This window comes from Cyprinus carpio, chromosome A12 (genome assembly GCF_018340385.1).
Source record: "Cyprinus carpio isolate SPL01 chromosome A12, ASM1834038v1, whole genome shotgun sequence".
In the NCBI taxonomy this organism is placed as follows: domain Eukaryota; kingdom Metazoa; phylum Chordata; class Actinopteri; order Cypriniformes; family Cyprinidae; genus Cyprinus; species Cyprinus carpio.
Genome location: NC_056583.1, coordinates 7,738,946 through 7,757,240, shown reverse-complemented (window position 1 = coordinate 7,757,240; position 18,295 = coordinate 7,738,946). Strand labels below are relative to the sequence as shown.

At 35.4% G+C, this 18,295-nt stretch overlaps 2 protein-coding genes across 4 annotated transcripts in view; one reads left to right on the top strand and one right to left on the bottom strand.

The window, feature by feature from the left end:
• Positions 1-1,736: 1,736 nt before the first annotated feature.
• Positions 1,737-15,153, bottom strand: LOC109064447 (protein PAT1 homolog 2-like). Its single transcript, XM_042767367.1, has 19 exons — positions 14,997-15,153; positions 13,949-14,105; positions 13,417-13,682; positions 13,269-13,334; positions 13,141-13,194; positions 12,898-13,057; positions 12,713-12,789; positions 12,455-12,600; positions 12,117-12,191; positions 11,921-12,044; positions 11,566-11,686; positions 11,370-11,467; positions 11,239-11,292; positions 8,726-8,868; positions 8,486-8,642; positions 8,271-8,411; positions 8,048-8,145; positions 7,436-7,576; positions 1,737-2,355 (listed from the first exon to the last, which is right to left on the bottom strand). Exons 1-19 carry the CDS (start codon positions 15,015-15,017, stop codon positions 2,322-2,324), a joined length of 2,133 nt encoding a protein of 710 aa, XP_042623301.1. The 5' UTR covers positions 15,018-15,153; the 3' UTR covers positions 1,737-2,321.
• Positions 15,154-16,158: 1,005 nt separating this feature from the next.
• LOC109112372 (serine-rich coiled-coil domain-containing protein 2-like) overlaps positions 16,159-18,295 on the top strand; it is a 63,516-nt gene continuing 61,379 nt past the window's right edge. The window contains exon 1 of one of the 3 annotated variants that reach the window (XM_042767365.1): positions 16,159-16,580. The gene's annotated coding sequence lies outside the window, so the exon portion shown is untranslated. The remainder of the gene's footprint in view (positions 16,581-18,295) is intronic. The other 2 variants (XM_042767366.1, XM_042767364.1) reach the window with 2 other exon arrangements.

Sequence of the window (18,295 nt, the reverse complement as noted above, 5' to 3'; positions counted from 1 at the left end):
CTCGATACTCTGCCGTCTCCCCTGTCCTTAGTCAGTTCTGCATCGAAGGTTTTGTGATTTTAAATGCAACAACAAAGTTATTAAGAATCTTCTGATTAAAAAATATTATCCCAACCCAATAAAAAGGTTTTACATACTTAAGGACTTTGAAGTGGAAAAAATTAAGAAAAATAAGGAAAAATTACATTTCATTTCCACTCCCACCTAAAGTAAAAGAAGTCAACTTCAAAATCTTAAATGAAATTTACCCAACAAACGAATTCTTGAGATTGAGATTCAATTTCGATCTAAATAATTGTGTCTTCTGTGTAGAAAACATTGAATCGTTAGAACACCTTTTTTTTTACTGTGACCCAGTCCAATTTTTTTGGAGAGAAATGCAGAGCTGGCTAATGTCCAGGGAAATTGTATTCTCTTTATCTGTGAAGACAATTATTTTTGGTGTTTTTGATGAAAATAAGAATGTGGACTTTGTACTTAATTCTCTTTTGTTATTTGGTAAGTTTTTCATTCATAAATGCAGGTATTATAAAACCAAACCTACTTTGACTCATTGGAGGAATGAGTTGAATCTTCTAAGTAAATCTCTTAAACTTGTGGAGGAAAGGAAAGCCCTTAAATTATTTGCTTTACTTGAAACATTTAAGTTAATTTGAAATGGCCCCGTTAAGTTTTGTTCATTTGTTATGTTTATTTATTAATTAATTTATTTATTTTTTTACTGCTTTTGTTTTGTTTGTAGCTGTATCTATAATCTTAGGTATGTTTTGTATGGTATTGTTATTGTTGATTCTGCTCAATCTTTACTGTAGTATACGAGAATATGCTTAACTGGTTAATGCCTTGTATGTTTGTAATTATTTTCATTTAATAAAAAAAAAAAAAAAAAAAAAAAAAAAAGACTTTGGGACAGTTTACGTCGTGACGCTGTGACGCAATCGCACTTCAAATGCGCACTTCGGAGTCTATGCACTTAAGTTTGGGACACAGCTTGAGAGACCATTTAAAGGCTTTTGCAGGTGTTTTGAGTTAATTAGCTGATTAGAGGCACCAGGTTTCTTCAATATTGAACCTTTTCACAATATTCTAATTTTCTGAGATACTGAATTTGGGATTTTCCTTAGTTGTCAGTTATAAACATCAAAATTAAAAAGAAATAAACATTTGAAATATATCAGTCTGTGTGTAATGAATAAATATAATATACAAGTTTCACTTTTTGAATGGAATTAGTGAAATAAATCAACTTTTTGATGATATTCTAATTATATGACCAGCACCTGTATATATATACACACACACACATATACATACACACACACACACGTATATGTATGTGTTTATTTATGGGTTATACCCATGTTTCATTTTTTGTTAGACAGGTAGAGGAATTGTCTAGAACACTGTACAACTCAGTATCAGTACCATTATAATTAAATCGATTGAGAGCAGTACAGTGTTTGGTATTCACTAATTTGCTTAAATCAAATTGTGCATGAAAAATGCTATCAGATTGTGCTACCAGCATCTTATTCATGTGGTCTGAGGCTTTTTTTAATGTCCATACCTACCTACCCATCCATACATACCCTTACGAAATTGCTTTTAAAAATGCTAAAAGCTCTCAAGGCAATGCTGTATTATGATTAACACAAATCAAAAGATAAGGTCCAAAAACAAACTGGGTTTCACATTTTAGTCATCATAATCTAGAGTAAATCAGTTCTTCCAGAATATTTTTTACAATTTTTTATTTTTTAATTTGCATGTGCTCTGCAATAGTGATGAATACATATTAGATATGACAATGATCAAACTATTACAAAAATAAAACATGAAACCATACCATACATTTTTTTTCACAAACATGCATACTTTTGAAATTAAGATTAAAGTATTCAAATTAACACGAAGAACCTTTCTTTGAAAGACATAGTAAACCCAACACCTTTAGTGCAACTGTATAAATAAATTAACCCCAACAGCTCATCTGAATACCTGCAGACCACAAATCCAACATGATCAGATTTATCTGCAATGTGACATGCTTCAAATGAGGCTTTATATGGTAATGATTAATGACTGAATATCAGCCATGTCAAAAAAGTGCTAACTGCCAATTAGGTGCAAATCTGGCCTTGATAGGACGTAAGGATTGAGAGAACTAGAAGACAAATTAGGAGGAAAGAAATTTAGGTTGACAGGAAAAATACAGAAATCTTGGATGAACATGGTCCATCACAAAATCCAGTTAATTTCAGGCTTAGCGTCGTCCTGTGTTTCAGGTAAGTGTGGACAGAGATAATAGGGTCAGTGCTCATTCACGATGCTACAGCCAGATATCCTGTAGCTGATCTGCAGTCGGGAAAAAGAAAAAAAAGAAAAGAAAAAAAACACACCTTAAAAATCTGACAAAAAGGTCAAGTGTGTAATTTTCATGTATAGATAAAGCCAAGTAAGCCATGTGCAGGTTGATATACTGAATAAATCTAAATATTGTGACTAAAGAATATTACTCCTCATTTAAAGGGGTCCTATTACGCAAAAATCACTTTTATAAGGTCTTTGAACAGTTGCATAGCATGTGAAAGCAACCTGCCTTTAATGGTAAAAATCCACCCACTCATTTTTTAAAAATCTCAAACCCTGAGTGAGAAGCAGCAGTCCACTATTGTTTTCTTGCTGTAGCTGCTGGAGACACAATGTCAGCACCAGAGGAACACAAGTGTTGTGATGCACCAATGAACATAGGAGTCTCCATAGACTCCCTCCATCTAAGTCGCTGAGAACACAGTGCTTACATTATATTTTCAAAGGAAATGCATAACATAAAAATTGCATATGAAAGCAATGTGAAGTCAACTGCTTGAATTTGTCGAGCTCAATCACAAGTGGGACTTAAAGTTGGTCATAGCACGTGAAGGTACCATGAGACCAGCTATCATTTTTATTGCATTGTGCTCCACGTCTATGTAATTTATAAATGGGCATTTATTATGCACAGTACAATCAGGTGACTGACTTTTAAACAGTACGTTTTCTGTAAAGATAACAGATTTGTACTAATAGTGGAATGTTTATTTGCAAAGGCCAGCATTGGTATGACAGAGCATGAGATCTTGAAGCTCCACCCTCTTTTGAAAAGGGAGGCGGGAGCACCAGCTCACTTGCATTTAAAGGGACAACCACAAAAACAGTGTTTTGGCTCATACCCTAGAAGTGGCAATTTCATCAAGCTATATAGCATACCCACTCTGGGCACATCAGAGACTTATTTTACATTTTGTAAATATACCTTGAAAGGGGGGAAATAACCTTTAAATTGGGGTCAAATTAAACCTTTAGTATAAACCAGGGGTGCCCAATCCTGTTCCTGGAGGGCCGCGTCCTGCAAAGTTTAGCTCCAATCCCAATTAAACACACTTGAACCAGCTAATCAAGGCCTTAATAGGCAAACTACAAACTTTCAGGCAGGTGTGTTAAAGCAAGTTGTAGCTAAACTCTCTTGAACACCGGCCCTCCAGTCTACACGGAGACTTGTTTAGCTATATACACACGTTAAAATAAATAAAAAAATGGTATCATACCGGTGTTTCCTTCAGATGGACCCAGTGTTTTGGGAGCATGAAACCGCAATTTTTTTTTTTTTTTAAACCGGGTTCCAGAGTGGATAAATCTGAAAACAATGATTACAGAAACGTAGCTGCAGATCTATGGAGTCTGTTAGCTTTACTAAAGAAAAATAAAAAATTACTAAAGCAAAAATGTTTTTATACAGCGCAAAAGGTTTATGCACATTTTTAGTGCATCTCTGTGGTAGAATTAAAGCGACACATACTGGTCTGTAGGGCTGTCAGAATGACTGAAAAACTAAATTCAAATTTTCTACTTAAATATTACCAAAATTCAAATTTAAAAGGCATGATTTCCGTTAGAGAGAGAAAAAAAAGCTTTTGGTTTCTCTTCTGAGCCCACATCAAGCAAAATATTATGCACATTTCTTCAAAGCATAACTATCTTTGGAAAAAAAAAAAAAAAGTGCATAATGTTTAAAATAGTTTATAAAACAATTAAAAGTTGCTTATACAGCTAGAACATTTTTTAAAAGGACAGTTTCCCCAAAATTTAAAACTGTCATTACTTACCATCACATCGCTGCAAACCTGCATAACATTTTTAGATGGATCACTAAAGATGATATTTTGAAAGTATGTCAGTGGGCTTCAACATTGTTTGGACCTCAGTGCTGCAAAGGAGGTGGTGGTTTGGAATAACATGAGGGTAAATTACAGAATTTTTATTTTTAGGAAAATTATCCCCATAATGTCTCTTTGATTATAATGCAAATTTGACAGTTGGACATTTGACAGTTGCACTTGTGTCTTGCACATTTTGCAGCATCTCATGTGTGACAGGTTATATAAGAAAATGCTGCTAATGACAGCTGATCACTTCATCAATTGAAGACTGCTATGAGAGGAATCCCAGAACATAAACGTGCACTCAGATCAATGAGAGTATGTTTTACTTGCGCTAACTTGCATAAATCAATAAGCTTTGAAATGTTGCTTTGTGAAAGTGATCTGAACCAAGCAAAAAAAATAAATAAAAAATGCAACAATTAAAGTCCCTGTTTTGGGAAATATTGTCCTGCAGAGTTTAGCTCCAACAAACTTGCCTGAAAGATTCTAGTGCAGGGGTCTCCAAACTCATTCCTTGAGGGCCGGTGTACTGCAGAGTTTAGCTCCAACTTATCTCAACAACACCTACCTGGAAGTTTCTAGTATGTCTAGTAAGACCAGTAAGACCTTAACCCTTGTGCGTTGTTCAAATTCACTACCCTTTCATTATGTTTGGGATGAAAACATCCACTAAATTAAACTGCTGTAAAAATGTATCAGATAAATATTTTTTTCAATTTTTTTGTGCATAAATATTAAAATCAACCACAGCCCTAATCAAAACTACTAAATGTTTATATAAAAAAAAAAAAAAAAAAAAAAAAAAAAGTTTTTTACTCATTAATTGCAAACTGATTTTGGGGGCAAAAAAAACAAACAAAAAAAAAAACACACGACACAAAATGACTTATTTTCAATATAAAAAGTGATTGTGGACCGGATTTTTTTTTTTTTTTTTTTACCTTTTATCACAATCTTGGGCATGTCAAAGATTAGTAACAACATTGGCTTTGATGCATTTTTAGTTTTTGTGCAGCATTAGATTATTTTTTTTCTCCCTCATTTACTGTTCATGGCTGTTTTTGCCCCATTGACTTCCATTATAACTAAATTTTTTGATTGCAAAGCCATGACACCATAAAATCATGCATTCTTGATGGTTTTTCCTGTTGGGGAGAGGTAAAATTTGTAATTTTTACAGTTGATCACTAAGTGGTACCATTAACCCGTTAGACATGCATGTGCAAAAAAAAAAAAAAGCTTAGTTTCTGGCTTGTATATGGAGTTATATGGAGTATAACAGCATATTATAGTGTGTGTGAGAGAGAGAGAGACCTTTGCGCACTTACCTTGATGTATTTGAGAAAATATAGGGCTTGACTTGTACCAAAGTTTTAGAAATGATTATGCAGCCTGACCCCTCCAGTGAGCTGCAGTTTATTTGAAGTTGTTGTTGCATCTTGGTTCATAATAAATTATGTTCATAAATCTGATGCAAAGTAGATTTTTTTACAGAAAAAAATTGAAGTGTATTACGGAAGGATTTTAAGGTTTTAAACTGGCTTTACCATCAAGAAAAGACATGCAATTCACACATAGGCCATCCGTACTTCTCACCATCAAAAGGCAGCAGGTGCTTAAAAACACTTACTTTGTTTTTGTTTACTCCGTGTAGTTCTGAGAGCTGAGGTGCATATTTTGATTTTCTCAGACGCATCAAGGTAAGTGCGCAAAGGTCTGTCTTTCACTCTCACACACACTTCTGGACCCTTGCAATGGCATAACGCGTAGTCCCTGGAGTCACGCCTCTGGCAGGCTGAAGGAAGTGAGTTGTCTCCACGTTGGTGGAAAACCACACTTTGCCATTCCTCCCAGTCCACCCAGATACAGGATCCTCTGAATCCTCCTCGCCTTCAGTGGAAGCTGGAGAGGATGATGAGGGTGCCACAACAAAATTAGGATCTGACTCTCCTGAGTCTGTGGTGTCAGAAGGAGAAGACAATACATCCTGCAGATCACTGGAGGGGTCAGGCTGCATAATCATTTCTAAAACTTCAGTACAAGTCAAGCCCTTTCTCATGTTGCTTGCTGCTCTTCTCACCATCAAATGACCAGCAGGATGGCATGCAAGTGTTTAAATCCACTTGTTTTTGTTTGGTCTGTACTTCTCTATATCAAAAGGCAGCAGGTGCATAAATACACTTATTTTGTTATTGTTTACTTCATGTAGTTCTAAAAGAGCTAAGGTACATATTTAGATTTTCTCAGATACATCAATGTAAGTGCGAAAAGGTGTCTCTCTCACACACTCACTCTCTCGCTCACACACACACTATAATTTGCTGTTATACTCCATTATAACGCTATATATATATATAAGCCAGAAACTAACCTTTTTTTTTTTTTTTGCACAGGCTTGTCTAAAGGGTTAATAGTCCCACCTTGTGATCAACTATAAAAATTACAAATTTTGCCTATTCCCAACAGGCAAACCACCAACAATCAAGAATGCATGATTATATGGTGTCATGGCTTTGCAATCAAAAAAATGTCATTATAATGGAAGTGAATGGGGCAAAAACAGCCATGAACAGTAAATGAGGGAGAAAAAAAAAATAATCTAATGCTGCACAAAAACTAACAATGCATCAAAGCCATTGTTGTTTCTAATCTTTGACATGCCCAAGACTGTGATTAAAAGGTAAAAAAAAGAAAAAAAAAGAAAAAAAAGTCCACAATCACTTTTTATATTGAAAACAAGTCATTTTGTGTGTTTCCCCCACCAAATCAGTTACATCATTTTTGAACTTGGTAATTAAAGGGTTAAAATCTTGGATTTTTTTTTAAACATTTGGTAGTTTTGATCAGAATTGAGGCTGATTAATAGATTTACGCAAAAGTTTGACAAATATTTATCTGCTACATTTTTACAGCAGTTTAATTTACTGGCTGTTTTCATCCACGAACATAACGAAAGGGTAGTGAATTTGCCCACAGTGTATTGTTGAGTTTTTGAAAATTTTCAAAGCATTTTCTTAAAATGTGTGTCAAAATAAGGTCACCAAAGTTGTGGCCAAATTAAGACTCAACATTACCCCCTAGTGGACAAAAACGTCCCCAACACCGCATAAGGGTTAATTAGCTGGTACAGGTGTGTTTAATTAGGGTTGGAGCTAAACTCTGCAGGACAATGGCCGTCCCTGTCCTAAGAGATATGCCAAGTGCAGAGTACCGAGTGCAGTGTTTGGACTCACTCCAAGTTGTTCTTTAGTTGGTGTACAGTCCGCTTGTCCAGATATCGACAGAACAGTGTTAGCAGGTTGGAGGGCAGAAGAAGTGGCTCAGCAAGAGTCGTCTGGGATAGCTGCCGGGCCACATGGAATACTGTGTTTGTCCTGGATGGGTGCCATAAAAGTTCAACAAGCCATTTTAACATGCCATTCAAAAAAAATAAAAAATAAATATTATTTATTTATTTATATTTATATATATATATATATATATATATATATATATATATATATATATATATATATATATATATATATATATATATATATATATATATATATAAATAAAATATAAAAACAACAAAAAAATATGTTGCCATTCACTGAACACAGATTTCAACCTGACATTCACAATATTTGAAAACTATGAGACTCTATAAGAAGAAATCTTAAATATTACTGGTTCTCGGGTGACAAACAAAAACATGAACAATAGAATATCTACAGAATTCTAGATGTTCAGTTACTTATGCTTTAAACTTGGGTCTGTATGGAAAAACTGCTAAATCTCTCTCAGACGGCAATAGATGTTTCAGTAGTTGTTTCAAATAATTTGAGAGCAAGCACAAACAATACCAAGCCTCGGAATCTCCAACGCTGGGCTCCATGGGAATGTCAGAAGATAAAATCTTTTCTCCCTGCGAGAGCAGAGCATATAACAGCGACAGACCAAACTGCAAACAAAAAGTTAGTTTAAGATAGCAATACCACCACTAGGCAAACCTGAGAAAATTTAAAGCGGTCAAACATTTAAATATTATCTAACAAATTTAATTTAAAAACAACTGTAAAAGCTGACCTTATTTTGACAGGCCAATGTTAGACATGTGTCTTTTGAGTCAGGCAGTGATGCGGTGAACTCTTTGAGAATTCTGATTAGCTGACTGAATGCAAGTCGATCAATCACAGCACGGAGAGATGGATACAGAATAGGCAGAGCCTGCAAAGAGGTTAAAGCTTGATGATCACATATTCAAAATTTATACAGATAAAACAATATTACATGTTCCAGACCTCATCTGTATCTCTGCTCATCAATACTGGAAGGTGTTTGGTCACCACACCTAGGATATGCAGAGATGTATCATGTGACAGGAAGCGGAGGAGTCTGGCCAGCAGCCTCTTTCCTTTTGATATTAGAAGACAGGAAAGAAATTCATCTCCAGAGTCCCTGGGATATGGAACACCATAGGAGTATATGAGATCAGAATCTTAACACTGTACATTCACAACAGAAAGTTAAGAGTTTCTTACAATAGATTAGTGCACCGCAGCTCATTGTAAAGCTGTTCCACCTTCCTCTGAATGTTCTGCACCAACCGTTTTTCCTCATCTTTGTCAGACACTGTTGCCTTCATCTTGTCTGCCTCTTCCACTTCTAACAAAACTTTGTACAACTGTGAAAAGCAAAAAGGTTGAAGAAAGAGTCACAGTCATATCCGTTACCTTATTGGGTTTCGAATCAGTGGAACACTTAAACTGCCAAAGTCACATGATTTCAGTAAACCAAGCAATGTAATGTTGTGACCATTGACACTGACAGAGCGCAATCTGTAAACCTATGAATCTCATATTAGTTTTATTAATTTGTAAACATTTTAAATGACATTTGTATAATAGAGTGTTGTAGTTAGTTTCTTTTTGGCCATGTTTAGCCAAGCCCTCCATAAAACAAGCCCTGCATATTAATACAAGAACTCATTGTACTGACACTTCATATGTAAATGTTAATTTGATTTGTAATTGCATTTTTGCAAATGCAAAATTAGTTTTGCAATTTCCCCCTCCGAAATTCCATTCCAACACATTTTCAACCTCTCATTATTACATACTTTCAAAACACACCTTAAAACATCTTTTTGATTGTAGTTTCTCTGTTCCTGAACTTTATGGGCCGTTTCATGTGATGGATGTTATCTACACGCAGTGCATCTGTACTGATATCTTGCCTACTGTCGTGTTTACTTGATATAATACAACGCTATCTCACAACCAATTTTTAAATATTTTATGAGGTGACTTATTCGTATGAATCTGTATAACCTTACTCGTACGATTTTGTACAATTTCGGTGAGGGGTAGGTTTAGGGTTGGTCATTCATATGAATTCCTACAAATTTACCCCCTTGTAAAATACGTTCGTTATTTTTGCAAATGGCACAAATAAATACGAGTGAGGTCATACAACTTCGTACAAATTAACCTCTTAACTGCCCCCCCTCCCCCCTTTTTGAACATAGACGTTAAAGTACACTATTCAAACTTAAATTGTTATAATTCATAAACGCTTTTGAATACAGACCAAACGTTGGTCTCTTTTTAAAGAAGACAATCTGCAGATTATTGCAGAAGTAAAATCATTTAAAAAAATTAAAGCATAAAAAAAGTTATAGAAGTTTAAATTTACTGTAAAGAAAATGTACTGTACTATTTATTTTATATAAAATAAATTTTATAAAATATGTTTTAATCCAAAATTGCTATAAAATTAAAGTCCTATGTCTAAATAAGTTGTGTTCCAAATTTGAAGTTGATATATATATATAAAAAAGTAGGTTCCTATGCAATTTTGTTTAGCCGTTATACCACAAACAGCCACCGGGTGCATACAAACGCCATTGAATTTTTTTGATGCATTTTTCTGTAACAAATGTATCAATTTCTCTCTCAATATTATGTTTATGACAAAATATGGAATCTTGAGACTCAGACCTTTCCAACAATATGTATTTTTTCAAGATTATGTAAGTTTTGATTCTAAAAGACCATAATATATTTGGAATATGACACCTCCCAAGGGGGAGGAGCCCTCTAAAATAATTTAAAGTACAATTTCCATGGTAACGCAGTGTCCGATTTCAAAATGGTTTGCACAGGATGAATTTGGAGGTTTTAAGCTTTCAAATCCTATAAAATATATGATGGTTACTAAAACATGTGATAGGGGAAAAGGAAGCGAAGAAGATTTGTGCAAAACGTCAGAACTCCTGTTATGATGCATATGTTTTGAGGTGCACTCGTCATAAATTAATCCATTACTGTTCCTACATAATTTCTAACAAAAAGTGGTCAAATATCTATTTAGGAGTCTTAGACCTTTCAAACAATATATAGTTTTGTCATGATTAGATTAGGATTTAATTGTAATATATTGAAGTAAATGTAGGCGATGGTGACAGTGAAATATGTAGGAATTGAAGTGAGATTGGGTTGTATAATATTGTAAAGTGACCTTGAGTTTGCAAACATGCAAATTAATAAAATAAAAATATACTGCTACACTGAATACTTTATTCCAGTTGATCAAATCAGCATGCAATGAGTGGTAAAATTTGATTTGATTTCGACCAAGGCCAACAGTAACAACCTGGGCAGAGGACCGTATCCCCTAGCTACAGTCCTGTCTGCACCCCTTCCTTCAACAAATTAAAACGCTTTTTCAGTGTTTTACAGTTCATTCTTTACAGAGGGTTAGGAACTAATTCTGGGAAAACTGGACATTTGGTCCTAGGGCTGGGCTCTGGGGTGACTACAGAGGATGAGCCGTTTGGTTTGGCACAGATACAGTACATGAAAAGATGCAGCCCTAGTGCTAGGTTTTTTTTTTGGTTGCAGGCACCTTACTGTAAACAAATGAAAGGAAGTTGGTTGGCGTGACAATTTGTCTAGTTAGGACACCATAAGAGTGTAAATTTACAGCCCAATTTAAAAATCACTTTAGGATTCAAAAGTAACTGTATTCAAATATAAAAAAGTGGTTACTCTACCTTTTCAATAGTGCTCAACACCTCCAACCTTTGTTGTCTAGAGTATTTGTGCTCCTGCCCAAATAAAGTCATTTTAGATTTATTTTTTTTTTTATAGTTATTTTTGTAGCCTCAAAGAAATCAACTCTCACCTCATCAGGTGTGTTCGCATGAACAGCATCAATTGCTCGTCTAGGAGAGAAACAAGAAGACACTGCAACCTGCCCGAGCGAACCTTCAATGTGCACAACTGAAGCAATGCAAGAATTACTGCCAACTTTTCATACTGTAAATTTATAAAATGGGTAAATTTATAAATGAGTATTACATAAGCTCAACACATCACACCTGGGATATATGAGAGTGTTTTGGTAACATAAGGGGTTGTGAGTTTAGGTGGTTCTTTCTTTAATCGGTCACCCAAAAACTCCTCTTCAGCAAGTTTGGCTTCCATCCTCTGATAGTACTCCTGCAGAGATTAACAACTATGCTTGACATCCAACAGTTTCTCTTTGTATTTTATCTTTCAAACATTTGTAAAAAATAACAAAAATGATCAGATACATTTAAATAAAAAAAAAAAAAATTACTATTCAAAAGCAAACACAGCCACTTAGATCGTGTTGTGAAAAAAAGCAGATATCAAACAGCAGTTAAACTTAACTTGCTTAGGAGGGCTAAGCAGTTCAGGACTGATACAGACCTGGTAATAGTAGTCGTCCAGATGTGGATTTTCACTCTGTAGCTGAATCATCTGCAGCCTGATTATCCATTCCTTCTCTTTATCAGACATGATCTGGGAATATGGGTCCCAGCTCACTGGCTTTCTGTGAATTACATTTAAATTCAGATAAAGAAAACCTGCATTTCCAAGTAAAGGCAATGCTCTTTGCCCACACCTGTGAGGTCTCTGTTGTCGTTGACTCAAAAGCCGCTTATGCTGGGGATGGAACTGGGCAACAGGACCTGGTGCTCTAAAAAGTTGACAAAGAAAAAAACTATTGTGGAAACAGACCATACAGTAACTAGAAAAGTCAATTTTATGACTTGGTATATACAATTTCATCCCTCCTGAAGCTAAGCCAGTTCCTTGTCATTAAGAACATGAAAAAATCTGAAGTTTTTTATTTCTCTCAAAGTATCTCCTTTGTGTTTCATAGAAGGGTTCTGAACATCATAAGGGTGCATACATATTTAATCCTGGATACACTTTTCCTTCATGAAGTAGATCATTAACCTGAAGCCCTGCATGATATTGGTGGATGGGCTGTAGAATGGAGCAGGCCTGGGGGAGTCCGTGCCAAACTGATGATGCATGAGTTTGGGTGTGTGGGGCAATGGGGTAGAGAGAGGAGGACGGGAAGGTGACAGAAAACCTCCAGGCTGAAAAAGTAATAATAAAAAAAAGCTACTATAGGATATAAGCTACTGGAGCAAGAAGGCTTTAATCAGGAACAGTACCTTCCGAATTAGCAGTATGAACAAGGGGTTTCACCTGGTTGTATTGTTGCTGGGGTGAAAAGAGTCTTTGGGGACGAAAGGGAGAGCAAGGAACCATGGGATTTTTTGTGCCTAAGATAAGAACAGATAGATTCAACATTCTTGCATAGTCACTGATACTTTGGCATAGACCAATGCCACTCGTATTTATAGAATGTAAAATGTTTACAGTCTCCATACATACCTGATAATGACATCTCTGGTTGAAGGACCCAACAAAAGAAAGTCCTCTCCTGCCCCAGCTAGCAGAAAAATGTTGCATAGGAGACAGAAAGTTTGGAGAAACAGGTGGGACCCTGCCATGTCTTGATCCGTCAATGACTCCCAAGATTGCCTGGTCCTAGTTGGTAAAAAGAACCAAGTGATCAACAGATGGTTGTGTTGTATAGCTGCAAGACAGACATTTGAGATTTGCTTGAGCACCTGAAGTAAAGATGCCGCAGGTGGCCCGCTGGAATTAAGAAGTGCTATCATCCACTGTGAGAAAGACAGTGGCAAACATTACACAAACCAAAAAAGCAAAACATTGCAAAATATTGAACACAACACACTGTATTTGACTTGAGGTCCTCCCAGTAGGAGCTGAGGCTGCAATCCACAATGGCACTATCAAGACTCTAGGGGAAAAATAAATTGTACTGGTTAGCACTTAAATTAAGGCCCCACCAACATTTCTGAAATAACATCAGGCAGGTAAACCTTTAGGCTCCGTCGACCTTCCACAGTCTTCACCACAGCCGGGTCATCAAATAGCTGCCCTCGACCTGCTCTTCCTCTTTGAGACCAGCCCGTTGGAGTGTGGGGCCAAACGCGAGATCCTGGTTTGGAGGGTGAATAGGAACTGTGAGGGGAAGGTGATCTGGGAGGTGGAGGTGGTGAGGACTGTGGTGTTGGGGAGTTATCACTACACAGCAGCAGGAGATCCATAGGGTCAGCATCTGGATTATCACCACTTGTGGCTTCATCTGGGTTCATTTGTTTGCATAATGACATTTTAGAGAGTTAGTTTAAAAAATAAAAAAAACTGTAGTGATAATGCTTCAAGAGATTAAAATCCATCTAACAAATTTTCATTTCTACCCATCCCAGAAAAAGAAATACATGGGAGAATTCCAGCTTCAGACATTTAGCTTCAATTTTAAACGAATCATATATTGGATTTCAATCCAGTCACAGTTTGTGCATGATATCCAATTCCAGTAAGCTTACAGATTTTATAATATAATAATACCCAAGCCAAATGTCTCCTCATTGTAGAGGTCAATCTCCTCATCCTCTGCAGCCATTGCCTGCAATAGTCCCCATTCATCATCCTCTTCTCCACTGTCGCTCCACTGATCCCCATTCTCTGGCCAGCTGGCATCAGGAACAGATTCCCCAGTCTTCTCCTGAACACAGAAAGAAAAACAAAATGTATTATAAAACATTGCTAACAATAACCTTAAAGTCCGTGCAAATACATCAGGACATGATATACTCCAAATACAGCTTTTAAGAGATGTAATAAATTAAAATATTTAATATGAAAATTTAAAAACACATTAATTTTAAAATTTTATTAAAATTAATCGTCATTTATCTGAGCCTTGTTACTTCCATTTAATTACCATGCATATAATCTTCTTGTATTTAATGATTTCAAGTTTGTTTTTGTAGGAATAAATGCAAGTACAAATAGAATGCAAAAAGGTGATTATAAATGGTAAAAACAAATTACAACCAGTAGCATATACACTTTTATAAATATAGCCTATACATATACAGTCTTATAAATACATAACTTTTAACCTAAAACTTTACATGAACACCTACTTTTTATCAGCTATAAAGCTGAATACCAGTGCCAGTTAAGGATTGTTTTTCTTGTATTGCATTCAAAGAAAGTGAAAACACTTTTCAATAAGGTTAATACATTAACATCACCTAATTACATTAGTTAACAAACTACACTTAATCTCAGTTAATTTCAACATTAACACGTTATTAAAAATGTTGTATCTGTTAATATTTAATCGACTAGCAACTGTTGTATTTAATCAACTAATGTTAACAAACAGTAGTAAACACTGTAACAGATGTATTGTGCGTTTTTACTAATTGCAAGTAAATGCATTAAACAACGCTAAATAATAGGACCTTAACTGTAAAGTGATAGCGAAAATATTACGTGTGAATGCGTAAACTTATGATTTAAACCATTTGCATGGCATGGGCTTTCCTTCTTTCCGCCAACTCAAAATGTGCCACGCATTCACAATGTTACTGCTTCATGTACTTACGGGATGTTCAGAATCACCCATTTAAATATTATCAGTATTTTGGACAATATTTCATTAAGCTTCCACAATCGCTGAACGTCTACTACAACCAGAGCTGCTACACGTGCTTATCAGTGTTTGGAAATGAACACACCTGCGAGTTTGGAGGTGGTGCTTTACGCAAGGGCGTAACCACCATATAGTTGCCAAGTCCGCTTATTTTGGGTTTATGCCCAGAATAAAGTTGTGTATTGGGCTTGTTAGTGGATGGCACCCACAGGACAAAATGTATGACCGTGTGTGATTTTGTTTCTCTGTCTGTCAGTGCGCAATCGATGCAGTTCGTACTGTATTTAAAGCATGTTTGCTCTGTTTTGGAAAAGGTCATTTTTCCATCCAAACAGCCAGAGCTATTTAAGCCTGTTTATTTTGGACACAATTTCACCTTGGACACTTTATTCCTGTTTTGGACAGTTTGTTTCATTTTCTGTTAAATAAAAGCCATGCCTTCTTTGATTCGAATGGTCCTCTCACTTATTTTGACATTGACAAGCGTTGTCAGACTTGGGGCAGATCACCCGCCTAAAATGTTACTTTTTACACCTTTTGTCATCCTAACAACATAAAAAAAAAATGGCAAGCAGTTGAGCAAATCAAGAATATTAAATACACTGGGGGACAGTAAATAGGCTACCTTTCGATTCCTGCAGTTCGTGCCATGTGAAAGAGTACTTTCCGCACTCCCAAGCCGAAGAAGTTCTCAGCAAAATATATGTATAAACGCTGGAACGATATATTTCACACTGCTTTTGTCTGCTAGTTTTAACAATGTGCATAATAAAGAGTGAACTACAGTAATGATTCTTACTGGCCTGATTAGCCAAGCTCTCCCTAAAAATAGCTAGCCGACATAAAACCAGCACTAAATTAATAAAAGAACACAGTATGTACAGACGCTTTATATTTAATAGTTTTTAGTTAACATAATAGATTACAATTTTGTGAAAACATGAATTAGTTTGTAAGCTGCCATTATACATTTTTAGACCGTGTAACAGTTGCATTTACACGTTTTTGACCACCAGAGTGCGGTGTTTACAGCACTAGTGTCGCCAGTGTTCGGTGTTTCCAGCGTTTAGATGTACTGAATCATTTTGCGAAGCACTTGGTTTAACGCGTAACTGTCTGGATTCGTAGTTTCTAAAAGCTTTGTTTCCCCACCAACTACCTTGCTGATCGTTGCAAGATGGGGGCGCGTACTTGCAGCCGAATGCGGCATCTTCTTATGATAGGGACAGGCCCAAATCAGAAAGAACGTTCGCGCCGCTAAGCAACGCCCATTTCCGGGTATACCCGCAGTATGAGGAATGCTGACGTCGGTGTCAGCTGTTTCCACACAACATGCTCTCAAGCCGGCAGGACATAGCTTCGCAATAACATAGAATGTGACAAGCAGAGCTAGTCACTGTATATATCGACTAAGCGTCGGATCAGGTCAAGCTTTAACAGTGGCAGTAAACGGGCTTGACTCCTGTGGTGGATTTCCACGCCCAGCTATATTCTCCTTCAATCGGATGAAATCGTACAGGCGGCCGTTCAGATAAGGTGTGGGTTTCCTTCTGACTGTGACATGTTTCTGTTGTTCTTGTTACGTTACGTTAATCTATGATAGTACTATAGTTTGCTCGTAGTGGTTTGAACATTTGAGTTGATGTGCTTTTGTCTTTGTTTACAATCCTGGGTCGTTCTACAGTAGCAGTGGCAGATGCTGTCACTTATATTAATATAGAAAAACTAAAATGTAAACTCGCTTTTGAACACACAGGCGCGTTTAATTTAATTTTACAATAATAATTTTGTTTTTTTAAGTGTTCATTTAATTATTGAAAGTCACTTATGAAGAGATTGTAAATATGCATTTTTCTCATAATGCAGTAAAGCACATTTTGCAAGTTAAAAACGAAAAGTTTGTTGTGAAATATAGTGTATTTGACAAAATGAAATAAGTATGAAGTGAAATGTGTAAAACATTATTTAACAATTTACATATAAACGTTTTGAGTGAAATACTTTTGAAATAATCATTGTGCATTTTCAGTTACTCTAGTTACTCAGTTCTGTTTATTGTGATAGGTTGTTAATAAAAATGTTGTGTTCTAAAAGAACATCATGTAAACCACTTAAAAAATAATGTGATGGCCATTAATGATAAAGTTAACAATTATTTAATTGGTGGAAAATATAAAAATGAATATATATATATATATATATATATATATATATATATATATATATATATATATATATATATATACGTATATGTGTATATGTGTATATATATATATATATATATATATATATATATATATATATATATATATTATATACATACATATATATACATATATGTATATGTATTTATATATATATATATATATATATATATATATATATATATATATATATCAGGTGGAAATGTGACCACAGTTGTAGAATGACCCTCCTAGTCTATCAGAGTATCCAACTATTACTTATCATATCACATGTCTGGCAATTCAATCGTTTGTCTTAGTCTATTTTAATTTAATTATCCATCCCTTTTTTAGTTGGGTGCTGCAAACTTTAGGTTTGAGACATATAAATCTCTTTGCAAGGTTATTTCTTATTAAACGTTTTGATGTCTTATTCTATTTTTTATGCTTATTTTTCCCTGATTAAATGGGTGCATGAAATTTAAGGCATCTTCTGAAGGATTTTCCATGATAGCTATGTCTATTGATTGTTCCAAAGAACAACAACGAAAACAATTCATGTTTTTTCAGCATTTCTCCAATGCAGCCTTCTTGTCTGTACGTGATAAGAGCATATCAAGCAGATGATGTGAACACTTTGGTGGTGTTTTGAAGGCTTAAAGGTCAGACACAGGTGATGATGGTCTTTGGGTAATGTGACATCTCCTTGCTACAAAAAGACTAATACTGATGTAGCCAAAACTGTGAGGCCAATAATGATTTCTAATAATCATTAATGATCCATGAGCTCTTGCGTAATGCAGGTTAGCCTACTTATAGATGACTTTTAGTCTAGCCTGTATGATGCAAATAATGACCATGCTGACCTTTGCTTACTCTCTCACATGATAAGAAGGGGATTAGACACTTTTTTTTCTAATATGATTATCCAATTAGTTAAGCTTAATTGATACTAGTTACTAAAGTCCTGCAGTTTTTTTTGCTGTGGTTCAGATTAACAATGGATAAAAATATCCTTGTATCCAATATCTCAGAATGGTTTCAGGCCTCATTTATATGTGGAATTAA